At 39.6% G+C, this 13,277-nt stretch overlaps 1 protein-coding gene across 1 annotated transcript in view; it reads left to right on the top strand.

The window, feature by feature from the left end:
• Positions 1-317: 317 nt before the first annotated feature.
• LOC125892300 (cadherin-4-like) overlaps positions 318-13,277 on the top strand; it is a 337,795-nt gene continuing 324,835 nt past the window's right edge. Inside the window, exons 1-2 of the mRNA XM_049582236.1 lie at positions 318-367; positions 6,017-6,125. Of these exons, the coding sequence (XP_049438193.1) occupies positions 6,066-6,125 (60 nt within the window). The 5' untranslated portion in view covers positions 318-367; positions 6,017-6,065. The remainder of the gene's footprint in view (positions 368-6,016; positions 6,126-13,277) is intronic.

The following is a 13,277-nucleotide window of genomic DNA, read 5'->3' as shown; positions in this document are numbered from 1 at the left end:
GTTATTCTGCTAAAATACGGTCATACATTCATATACAGTCAGATCGTTATTATTACTTGTTTAGCCGTTCGTCTTTTTGATAAAATATTTCAGAAAACATGCCACATACCTGGCAGGTCCTGTTCTGTCCAGTTAATGTTAAAAGTGCATATTCCAAACTACTGGATGGCGAAGAACGGACAAACATAGCCTCTATCCCATGGCTATAGGTAGTTTCTATCAGGTTTCGATCTAGCCGTAAAGAAATGCACTTCCTTGCGTTTGACACTAGAGGCATCATCCGTATATTCAAGGTTTTACAGACACCAGTGACATATGTAAGTGGAAAGGAGTTGTAAAGCCTGGTGCTGTGCCTGGAGGCTTGGGTGTGAGTAGAATCTCCATTTAATTTCATTTGTTCATACATCTATGAACACTAGCTACACTCAATTTTGTTGGTGTGTTTTGGAGTGTATTTAATTTACTATTTTCCATTGTGAACACAATAAAAAAATCAAAACATATCTAGCGTTAGTATGAAGCGTTGTATTAGGACACACTATGAGGTGAACAAAGCTTTTTCATGGCAGACATTTTGACATGTATTTGCTGAAACAGCACAGGTTGGATTAATAATGATTAATGTTGGCTGCATCCCATTTAGGATCTCAGGTTCTTGGACCCTGGTACATGCGGGCTCAGTAGCAGGGCTTATTGGGAGACTCAAATGGAACTGAGACATTGTTAATGTTGTTAGTTCCACCTGTGCTTCCCTGCTTCGTCAAGTCAGAGAGAGTCAGAGTTTCACCGTGAGTTGTTTTCTGCTCTGCGGCAGATAAAAGCAGAGGTAGTTTGGAATGGGTAGCACGGTGCCTAAACCTGTCAGAAAAAATAAGCCGAGAGAAACAACAAAGGATAAGTAACACAAGAGGACAGCAGACTGCTGAGTAAGTGAGCCAAATGTGTTGTTTATACAATGTAGCTATGATGTCATCTCCTGTGCTTATGTGGTTGCTAACATTGCCAGGATAGGTGCTAACATTTAGCTAGCTAGTTTGCAGAGCTAATATATGAAATACTTTTTATTACTTTTAATAACGGTTAACTAACTATACTGAAATGTACCTGTTGGTTGTTTATTGGTTATTTGTGTAACTTAAATGTACTGTTAATGCAATATTTTGTTTGCATTTTTAGGAAAAGAACTTGCTTTAACACAAATGCTAGCATGCTAACGTTAGTGGTTTATTAGCTAGGCGGCTTTGTGGTGTGGCTTCAGAATGTAGTGCTTTATCTGACAGTTAACTAACTATACTAACATGTACCTGTTGTTTGCCTATTGGTTATTTGTGTGATTTTACAGTACTGTAAATGCAAAATTTTGTTTGCAGTTTTAGGAAAAGAACTTGCTAAAACACACGTTAGCTAACGTTAGTGGTTGATTAGCTAGGCGGCTTTGTGGTGTGGCTTCAGAATGTAGTGCTTTATCACTTATGGGAATAGTGGGTAGGAATGAAGAACAAAACTTGCTATTTAGTTTTTTTAGCATTTAATTTGGTAAAATAGCATTTTCTTTGTCAATATTGGGTGGAGCAAATAGATACTTTTACTAATAGTAAACAGTATGATGTTATTTGGTGGGCAGGGCTTAGCTGGAGGCAAAAACAGTCTCCACAGACATTAGCTAGCATTAGCCAGCAAGTTCTGTTGGCTTGTTTTAGACAATAGAGGAAGATGATACAAGTGGTGTGTTCAGAAATACTCATTCCAAGTGTCGGAGCACTCTCTGAAACAAACTGGACAATTCGGTTAACCAGAGAGACGGAGCAACAGAGCAAATAGTAAATATATGATTAACGTAACCGTTCATTAATTCATGTAGAAATATAACACTCTTCAACCAACAGGGCCCTCATTTTAGTGTAGTGCGTCACACTGAATTTATGCATGCATCATGTCAGGTCATGCATACTCCACAACCACAAACGTTACTTGAAAACGGAAACACTGACCAACGGGACCAGACTGGCTGACTCGTATGCTCTCACTCAGTGGATGGATAATTTGACAGGATTGCAGAAGGTGGGATGGCCGACTTTGTGGTTGATTACTATGCCAGTCTTACAAAGGAGGACAGTTTGACGGTTTTCTCCACTTTGATTTGCTATCGAAGCTAATGTCAGCTAATGCGCTAAAAAGTTAGCATTATGGAGAAATCCAGTATTCCTCCTAATACCTCTCTAATGTCTGATTAGGTGGACATGATAACAATTAATACACATAAAGTTATTTATCCCTACAACAGTAAACTTTTTCCCTAACCTGATACGAAATGTGGGCTGCACGTGAGCATTTTTGATGATCGCCTCCATCCAGTCCTTTCGTCTTATCACATTTAACCATAGCTGTTGGCTGGTGGCGGCTGGTGTGCGATTAAATGTAAGTTTTCAGCCATTACTCCTCCTACTCTGGCTCCCAATAACACGACAAGACAACATTTTAAGACTCCTATGTAGCCTACAGCCCTGTGGGGGAGAGTCCTGTTTTGCCTGCAGTTAATAAACTTACATCATTGTGATGTTGGCCCTAAAAAAAAAAAAAAAAAAAAAAAAAAAAAACTTTGCTCCTACTGTACAATTACAGTTAATATTATTCTGTCAGAAATGTGAAAAATCCTATACAGTCAGTTGTTTCTGCATCACGAAGCAATTCAATGCTTATTTCTAAACATGAGCAATGAATGCTCTCTAAATGCCTGGAGCTACCCTTCTCTTAAAGAACATTATGCAAAGACACTACACTTAATTCACTGGTGCTTTTAACCTTCTGCCCCACACATATTTCTTCTTAACCAATGAAACCGATCTCACATTTAACTTGTTTTCTTCCACCTCTTGTGGTTCAAGAGTCACATCAAACATTATAATGGATACCATTCAGCATCCTGCCGTCATATTACTCTGATTGCTAATCTGATGCTTTAGTCAACATGTGTTTTTTGTCTGTATGTGTATTTTGGGCCATGTAGTGAAAGACTCAAAAGTACAGCGTAAACTGTCCAAAAGCAGTGGTAAATCATGTTTAAACAGTGAAATGCTGAGCTCTTCCCCTGTTGCCATACAGCTCACCTAGTATGCTTTGTTGTTCTTTCTTAAAGAATGCCACAAAGGAATAGGGAAACATTTCAAACATTTCAAAGCCAAGTATTAAAACTCCATGTTGGTGCTGGGAGGATCAGTGCTGTAAAATCCTCAATCACAGATCATGCTGTTGTGGAAAATGAAATGTAGCATCTGCACTTCCCCGAAACAACAATTAGTAGTATATTAAATCTTCATTCATTAATTTATGGTAGTGAAAGAGACTGTAGATGACTGTAATACTTGAGCCCCTATGTGGAATACAGTCTCTCAGTAAGTAAATAATTTTGTCTGGGCTGAGTATGTGTGCTTTGAGTGGGCTTTACAAAACCTTATGTTCAACAACATTAAACAGAGTATGGGATAAAAACGACAATGCAAATCACATTCAAATGTTACCATGTTTAAAGTTTACAAGACAGAAAAGATGTTTAATTTGCTCAACAAGCATGTACTTTTTAATTGATCCAACCTGATTTAAAGGGGTATTTAACCAGAATAACTAACTCAGCTGCTTTCCAAGGAGTCCAGGGTACTTACTGTATATTAGGCTTAAACAAATAATGAAACAAGCTAATTGGTCCAAATACTTTCTAAGTCACCTGAGAGCCATCTTTAATGGGATACTAAAACCTATAAAATGATTCAGTATTACAGTTTTGAAAACTGATTATAACTATTATCAAGACTGACTTTATATCAAGTTGTGAGAGGATTTTTTCACTGAAGACTTCACGATAAAATTTTAAAAGCTGTCACAGTCTAACACAGCTCAGTGTCCTAAGGAATTATGCTAATATTGTGCACTTCTCAAGTATTCCATTCACATCCAATGCCAACTTCAATACATACAGAAGATATTCAGTACATCAATACAAATATTTAAAACATGATTTTCAGACTGAACTATTCTGACTCACAGTTGTCAGCTCAGCTGTGATAAACAGCATTTACAACATGTTTAAATGCTTACTAAAAGACCGCAAAAGCTTCAGAAGTGATTATGAAGTGATAACTCTGTTGCAAATAGGTGACTGCTGAGCTATTAACCTTGTAAAAAGTGCTTTTATACAGTATGCTTGAACTGAACTTAACAGTTTGAGACAGCCACAGACTGAAAGCACTACTGAACTGAAGACGTTCAGAATGAATGGATGGGTATTGGCATGTGGTGAGTCTAACGCCAGGGCCACTGCGTGTGCATTGTGAAGCCTCTTGTATGTTTTTCCGCGCTTTCGGCTGCTGAACATCTGGAGAATACGAGTCCCCCACATTTTTTCGTGTGACGTTCATGGTTTTCAAGAAAAATAGATAATGAAAAATGTTTTTTTTTATAATCATACTGATATGATACCACCTCTCATTACAATTTGAATGTCTGTCTGTCACAGACATGAAGAAATAGAAATATTTCAGTTTTTCCTCAACCTTTACTGTTTGAACCTCTTCAAAAAGCTCTGACAATGTTGCTGTAGACAAAATCCCTTCAGTTTGGCGACACAGTGATGCAGTGGTTGGCCTTCATTGAGTTCAAACCGGGGGGTTCAACCCCAGGGTGGCTGAACCCACCAGCTTGCATGTTCTCCCTGTGTCAGTTTGGGTTTTCTCTGGTTACTCCGGCTTCCTCCCACAGTCCAAAGGCATGCAGGTTAATTGGTGACCCTAAATTGGCCATAGGTGTGAATATGAATGATTGACTTCAGCCTCCTCCGTGACCCCTAACAGAATAAGCGGTTAATTAATGAATGACGTGATGTTAACGTGAAGCTTTTTATTGTGAAATATTAAAATAATCATGTTATTGACAAGGCAGTGGCTTGCACATCATCCACACATAAGTGAGTGGAATATCAGCTTTTAATTGTGGAAATACAGTAGTCATAGTAGCAGGTTGCTGTCTGTGTGAACTCTGCAAGCATGCGAGCCACAACAGTTCAGCGAGGTGGCCGTCACACTGCTCAAGCAGGCAGTGTTGCCCGGGCTTGACTTTCACAGCTGAGATCAAAATTCAGTTCTCATCTCAGAGTAACAAAAAGTGCATGATCAAGTCCGCTTTAATTGTGCCATGCAGTGCTTAACCTCTAACATGCCTTCCCACTTTGGCTTCACAGCAGTGGGTAGTCATGCTAACCTGTGCTGTTGCGGTCCAGCTTGTTAGGGCCAACTACAGCCAACCTGACATGGACTGTAACTGAATCTCTGTGGTTTGGAGTTTAAGTCTTTTTAGTACTTTCAGAAGTCACAGAATAACTCGAAGAGCCGTGGTTGAACTTGAGTACTTGAATCAATAAGTTTGTTACAACACTAATCTGACACCAGAGAAGACCTTAGTACAGCATGAATGCAAATACAAAGATAGATAAAAACTTCATGTAACATCACATTCACTCAGCTTTATACAGTATGTCCCACGTTACTGAATCACGTATAATCACACCACCAGGGAGGAGGCGAAACTATGTTGTGTAAGACTGTGTAAGACTATTTACCATGGGAGTCAGGAAAATCTACAAGGTCTTCATCTTATCTTATTCTCCAGACACCCAGAGCCTCCTCACATAAAGCATGCCAAGTGTCAAGGACTCTAAGGCTTCTCAAAAATACCAAACCATGACATTTTTTTCTACCACACTCACTATTTGCCAATCGCTTTACAGCTGTATCGAAGCGTCTGCTAATGCAAACTGAACAGTTCCTGCTGTTGCTCCTCTACACCTGTAAACCAGGAGGGGGCTTTTATTGTCAAGCAGTTATTGGAAATGCAAAGTATTTGTCACAGAGTTAGCAGAACTTTGTTAGCAGTGCTATTTCTCAATACAGATTGGTCCACACAACAAGTTATGGACATATGGTACTCTACTCCATTTGTTTCAGCAGATTTGTTCTAAATATTGTAGGGGGAAAAGTACAAGTTGAAACAGCCCCAGTGAGCTAGTGGATGAAGAGATGCAGATGACAGACTGTACTGTGGTGTGTGAATCAGCACTTCTCCAACAAGTCATCAAGGTAAACAATGCCTTTTACCAGATATTGTGTGTAAACCATTGAGCCATCATGGCTTTAATAGTGGCAGTTCCTTATGGCTCAGCTCAGTGTAAATACTCCCTCACCTAAACCATGACCACTTCCTTCCCTTATTCTTAACTGTACTTTATCCCTACATTAAACTGATGGTTCGGCTCTTTTGAAGTGGGGTAGTATGAGGGTGCTTTCAAACGTAGAGTTATCTTGCTTTGGTCTGAATCAGGTACTTATTTTTTTACAAAGCTGCATAATTGCCTAGATTCGATTTGTGTTCTCACGGCAGCATTTACAAGCAGACTAGATATAATGCCTTGTGTGAGAAAGCTGCTCCTGATTGGTCAGAATTTCCATGTGGGAAAAATCCAGGAAGCAAACAAAGCGTTGAAGAAAAGTACACTTGCAAGATAAATGTGAAACTTTCTAATGTCACAATGGAGGGACAACTACGCAGGTTGATTTTAGCGCTGCTCATCGTGGACTATATTGCTGTCATTGTTCATTTTAGTCAAAGCATACAGTTTGAAAACGAGGCGCGGCTCTAACAAGAAAACAATGTTTTGATGCAATGGATGTGCTGAATGTGCATATTAAGGCAGTACAGGAGGAAGTGCACATTAATAACCCTCCAGGACTGTAACATTCTCATGTTTAAAGGGCCAGTGTGTAATATTTGGCATGGTTTATTGTCAAATCTGAATCTGAATCTGAATATTCTACCCATTAATATGTTTATACAAGTGTATAATCGCTATAAAATAAAATTCGTTTGGTTTTCGTAGCCTTATAATTATGCTTTTATATACAGTATAGCAAGGGCCTTGCTTTAGAGGGGTCGCCATCTTGCGCCGCCATGTATGTACGGCAGACTGAGCGGACAATCCAGCCAGCCAGAGAACGCGAGGAGGAATGGCTGCTGGAAGGCTTTAGCTCTGGAGATTGGTGGTGTAACGTTACCTGCGAATGCTGTACCCCAATGCCCACAGAAGAGGAATACCTCTGTTGCAAGGAATGGGACCGGTTGCAGCCTTAGCTAAATGGTAAACAACAAACATGGCGGCACACCAGTAAGGTAAGACAACACGTTTACATGTCGTTTTCTATATGTTCTCTGACATTTATCCTAACGATATGAGGCGGTCTTTGTGGAGAAAAAGCTTGTTTAGTGGACTAACTTTGCACTTGAAAGGATGCCCGTTCACTTACGTTTTAACAGGTCTGACGCTATGGCTGTATCTAGGCTAACGGCTAACACGCTAACTATTATTTCTATGTCACTAGTGACTTGAAACAAATTTAGGACGATAGGAGGCGGGTTGAAATAAACCGAAATTTTTCTTTAAATAAACTGGCCTTTTTCCCGAACGCTACTCTGGTCTCCTGCTCGTGAGGGATTCATTACAATATCGTAACATGGTTTAGATTTCTAAATAAACATTCACCTCGTAGCTAAATAGACCTACTCCTGAAAAAAATCGTGTCTGCGCAAGGCTTTTTGTCCCTACAAGGCCACCGTCATTTACCCGACGGGAGGGGTGAGCGAGTGAGCCCTGCAATCTAGAATTTGACCACTGATGTCACTGTTTTCAATGGTTTTCAACCCATTTTACACAGTGGCCCTTTAACCCAAACAATGTGTCATGTGACTGCAGTTGGTTCAGATTGAGGTTGGAACACGTTCTCACCACAAACAAACCGCACCAGAGTTAGTTTATAGAGAGAGACCACCTTATAGAGAGAGACCACCTCCTCAAGAAGGTCTCGGTCTGGTTGTTTTGGTGCACACCCAAGTGCAATTGCTGTGTTCACATCTGCCCAAACGAACCGCACTTAGGGAGCAAACAAACTTGAGTTCGATTGAACTGAACCAAACAGGGCAGGTGTGAAAGCACACTGAGGTACTGATTCATAGTCAGTGCATACGATACAGCAAAATATCAGTTGGGATGCCCCGAATTTAGAGAAGCAGGCGGGAGTACTGCCATGGAAGATAGGTAATGTACTGCTCTGGATGAGATTTAGCAGCAAAATGTATTTTAGGCATCTTAAAAAAGTAATTGATAACAGTTTAAGTGTATGCTATATTTAGAATATTTTCACTGCTTTACCGTGCTGCAGACAGCTCTTTCTGACAGGGACGCCGTTAATGGCTTCAGTTCTTATGTATGCTGTCGTCAAAGCCACCAGATTTCATTGAGAAAAACAGTAATTGTAGCTCACTGAACACAAGATCTGGTCTACTGCTGCCTCGATCTATTAGTTAGTTTGTGTTATTGTGTGACTTCGGTGAATGCGAACTAACCCTTTTAACCGCCAGAGTCACACAATAACACAAACAGAGAGCCATATAACAGCTCCCGTTACCCATTGGAAATTGCTGTCTGACATCAAGGTGAAGAAGAGATGTAGCATACTAGTGTTGCACGGTATACCGGTACTAAAATAGTACCGCGGTACTAGAGTATTCCAAACGGTACTATACTGCATTTGGAAAATACCGGTACTTCGAAACTGATTGAATTCATTAATTTAGTTAATTTATTTTACTCAATTATGCACACAAATGCCTTTCTTGTTCCTATTGGAGCACAGATTGCGCAAGTGGTGTGTATGACAACACCTGTATCAACATTCGCAGCTGGCGAATGTGAAAAAAGACAAGAGAAAGTCTGCCTCGCAAAGGGAGACAACACGAGACAACACAAACTTGGTGGAACATTTGAGTTACCAAACTGTGACGTCCGTACCGAGGTACTTACTGAACCATGATTTTTTTTGGTACCGTTACACCCCTACTATTTATTGTTCTAAAGGTTTGTATCCAGAAGGACTTTTCCTTAGGAAAAGTACCGAAGAGTACCGAAGAGTATCGAAAAGTATCGAAATTCATATTGGTATTGGTACCGAAACAAAGATTTCGGTATCTTGACATCTCTATAGCATACACGGAAACTGATACTGACTTTTTTAGGTGGCTAAAAGACGTTTCGTAGCTGCCCCCTTCCACAGCAGTATATTCCCTAGCTTCCATGATGGTACTCCTGCCTGCTTGTCCAAACTGGTATGTGTTGACAGACATCTACTGAATATAATAGACTGACTATAGATCAGTGCCTCATACAACCCCACTTCAGAAAATTTGAACAGTCCCTTTTAACCATACTTTATTGGTCATTACCAGAAACCTTTCCCAGCCATAACCCAGTTTTAGTTGCTGAACCTCAGCTGACCACACTGTAGTTGATATGCAGGAATGAATTATTTGAATAAACTGTAATGTAATTTGGGATTATGCAGGATCGTTCAGTATTAATGTTCTGACAGCGCTGCACTGACATGACCACATATCGAATTCTACTGTGGGCCACACACAGCACACAGAGAGAGAGGGAGACAGAGAGAGACCTGCCAATCACAGCCCTTAACAGGACAAAAATCATAACCATGTCACAGAGCCCATCAGCAATAAAAAGGACTGTGGGTAGAATGTTGAAGCTCATCTGTGGGACTGAGGGATAGGGATGAGAGAGGTGGTAAAACGCCTGGATGTCACATAGAGGAAATTGGCTGAGCAGCCGCCCACTAACACAGAGTCATGCTCTTTTTGATAGAATTAGAGCCCATTGGCTCACTAAACATATATATATATATATATATATAGACCAGTCTGCCAATCAGAGCAGCCAGAATGTAAGGGTCATTAATGGTTCAAAAGGCCAGACAGACAAGTCAACCTTTATATTAGGCTGGTTTTTGTCTAAAGTAGCCATGAGACACTGTTCAGGCACAGAAACTGCTAATGGTAAGAGCCAGTTTTGAACTGCATGCACACACATAAGCGAGGAAATATTAGAGCGTGGCCTTGTCAACCCATTTTAGTCAGAAAACAATTTTTGGGAAACGGAAGCTCAGTTCAAAGAGAGCTAAGTTCAGTTTTTTTGTGAGACATTTTGATTCACATGGAAAACCTTTTTGAATTGACCTTTGTTCGGCTTGTCTTTTGATGAAATTTCCCTTTTATAGTCTCAGTGTCAGAGTATTCTGCGAGTTCATCAAGCAGGAGCCAACATAGAGAGCTTGTGTGATAATCAAAACCCAACACTTAACCACATCTCTACAAAAAGAAAACTGCTGTTGAGCAACCCTCCGTGGCTTAATAAACGTCATTATAGTGATCAAATACCACACACAAGGCCCATCAAAAGATACAACAGCTCCCACCAAAGCAGACAGAGGGTCAACATCCAGCTCTGTATTCATGTAAAGCTTGTTAATTCTTCCACACCAGCCCTTTGGTCAGAAGGATTCCCAGTATGAGTTAGTTAGTGACTGTGGCAGCTGCACACTTTTATCTTTACATTAGAATACTTATCACAACAAACACATAATTACAAAGTGCATCCATTAGTACATGTCAAAAATATATACAAACGGTATAATAATTCAAAGTGATCTGCAAGAAATGTTGGATTAGAGGGAAAATCACAACCAAAGTATGGCTAATAATGCGCTAAACCCACAAACTGTGTGCTATTAATATGTCTTATGTTGATAAGTTACACAATTGTTTGTTCTATCAAAGAAAACAGATGTTAAGGTTTACTATGCAGGACTCAGGGGCATAAATATAGACAGCTGAGACAGTGCTATTGCAGTGGGGCCCCGTGGAGAGACCAGACCCTTGCAAGTGATTCAGATTGCCACCTTGGAAATATACCAATGTTCAAAGATAAATGCCAGGTGCCATTTGTGGCAAACCTATCTACGTCATGGCTTTCTTTTTCCTTTTTTTTTAATAGGCAGTAGCTATCTAAAACAAATTTATATGCTTTTTCTATATAAGGTATAAAATCTATATACTATAAAAACTGTTCAATTAAATTATGAATTTATTACTTTCTTTGATTATACTATATATATATATATATATATATATATATATATATATATATATATATATATATATATATATATATATATATATATATACAGTGATGACTGCTTGCTAGTATGTGTTGATGTTGTCTCTCTTTGTGTCAAGACAATAAATGGACGATAGCGCACACTAGGGCCCGTTTTGACTTCCTGACACCACTGTAGGTTACTGTATCTAAACATTTTTTCTTAGTCGACCAATAGTCGTCATTTAGGGCCATTAGTCGACTAGTCGCCTGCATGTTTACGATATTAATTTAATTATTAAATGATATATTTTGGGCGGGGCAACACAATGGTTTGAGTCGAAGGTGTGAGAAAGAAGAGTATCAGTAACATTGTTAACACTGTGCTACATTACAGAGAAATACAAAACCGTACTAATGAACCTTCATTAATATAGGCCTATATTTTATCTACAAGCGCATGTCACACATTGAGCAAGCCGCCTGTTAATGACGCTGTTGGCAAAGCAGTAATGATTGTGCTAAGTGGCTAATGGGCATTAGGGCTGTCAAAATTGCTCAAAAATGACGTTTGAATATTCCTTCTAAAAAGAACTCGCAGGTTCGAACCATTCAAATATTTTTTTTTTCCGCATTATGTCCACAAGAGGGCAAACTTATACAAGGAAACATACTTGTATATGTATTAATACAAGGAAACATAACTACTTGTAGGTATTTTTATTTCCACATAAATGTCTTTGAAAACATTTACATACCTACACATTAAAACACACAAAACAATTATCTATAACATTACATTAGAAACGACCGCGGACCTCTCACTCGCCCCCCCCTCTCTGACCCGTGACCACACCGCTGCGGTGGTGGTTTTTTTTTTTTTTCCCTCCACAATCAAATATCAATTTTCACATTCGAAGGTCCATTTTTTTTCAAATTCGAATTTAAATTTGAATTTAGAATATTCGTTGACAGCCCTAATGGGCATGTAGCTACTTCCATGTTTCAGATGATACGTCATGTTCACAGTCAGCCAATGAAGATGAGTTTACATATCACCTTGGGTTCGTCCTTCACCTTTTCAAAATGATCCCACACTTTGGATTTCCTGCCCGACATGTTATTAACTAGCCTGTGGAGTAACTGCAGGTACCAGCCCTGGAAATTAGGAGCCATACACATGCCAAGTTTTTAACCGGTCTTTAACCTTAATAAGCATCGTATGCAGAGCTGATCGTCTTCCAAGTGCTATTTTTAAGTGCGTAGGCCTGTCGTCCATGGGACAGATGTAAAGCTCTGAATCAACTTTTCCATATTTATCAGACTGAATATTTACAGAAGAAGTTAAAGATATCTTTCGGCTGTGATTTGTTTGTAACGTGACTCCTGTCTGACTGCTGAACATGGTCACTTCCTGTGTATGTCCTTTCAAATTAAATTCCCACATGGTCCAGTCATACCTGTTTTTTTGTTGTTGTTGGGTTTTTTTCCCTGTGACTAAGCAACCAATGAAATCTTGCCGATTAATGACCTTTCTGGTCGACTAATGTTTGGTCAAATATTATGGGGCAGCCTTGCTCGCCAGTGAAAGTAAAATCTCGTTTGGTGTTTTGTTTTGCTATATTTGCATTTTTTTTTGCTGCTGTAGTGTTTTGCCTGCTGTCTATGGTCTGGCATCTCTTTGCCACCTTTTGATAAAATCCCAACTTCACCTGTGCACAGTGGAGGTAAATGGGGGTACAAATTTCCCAAACACAGTAAATAAGAAAGAGGAAATACAGGCAGTGGAGTCTCTGCAGAAAAACACACACTCCTAGTGGGTGGATTACTTTTGTATGAGTCTATACTTTTTTTTCCAGGAAAATCCTGCATAGTTCATCTTTAAACGTGACATATTCTCCACAGACTTATGGCATTATCATACAGGGACAAGCTTAAGAACCCATCAGTGAGATGAGATGCTTTTATGCTTTTTAGTCTTTACAGAATTAAGTAACTGGTGTTACAGTGATCAAGATGGAGCACAGTTGAGGGCTTGGGGGGGGGGGGTAAAGGCATGTTTTTTCACTTGTGTTGATCACCTGCAGGTCAGGTGGTGCACCTACTGCACACGTGACATGTGCAGCCCCTTGGTGTGTTTGCTACGTTTGTGGAAATTGAACCGTGAGGGGTTTTTAAATCAGAATAATGTAGAGCAGATATTAAACTTCTGAGTGCGTCTGCTCGATTAGTTAAG

Source organism: Epinephelus fuscoguttatus, linkage group LG7 (genome assembly GCF_011397635.1).
Source record: "Epinephelus fuscoguttatus linkage group LG7, E.fuscoguttatus.final_Chr_v1".
Classification (NCBI taxonomy): Eukaryota; Metazoa; Chordata; class Actinopteri; order Perciformes; family Serranidae; genus Epinephelus; species Epinephelus fuscoguttatus.
The sequence above is the reverse complement of the archived record's forward strand: the minus strand, read 5'-3'. Positions and strand labels throughout refer to the sequence as shown.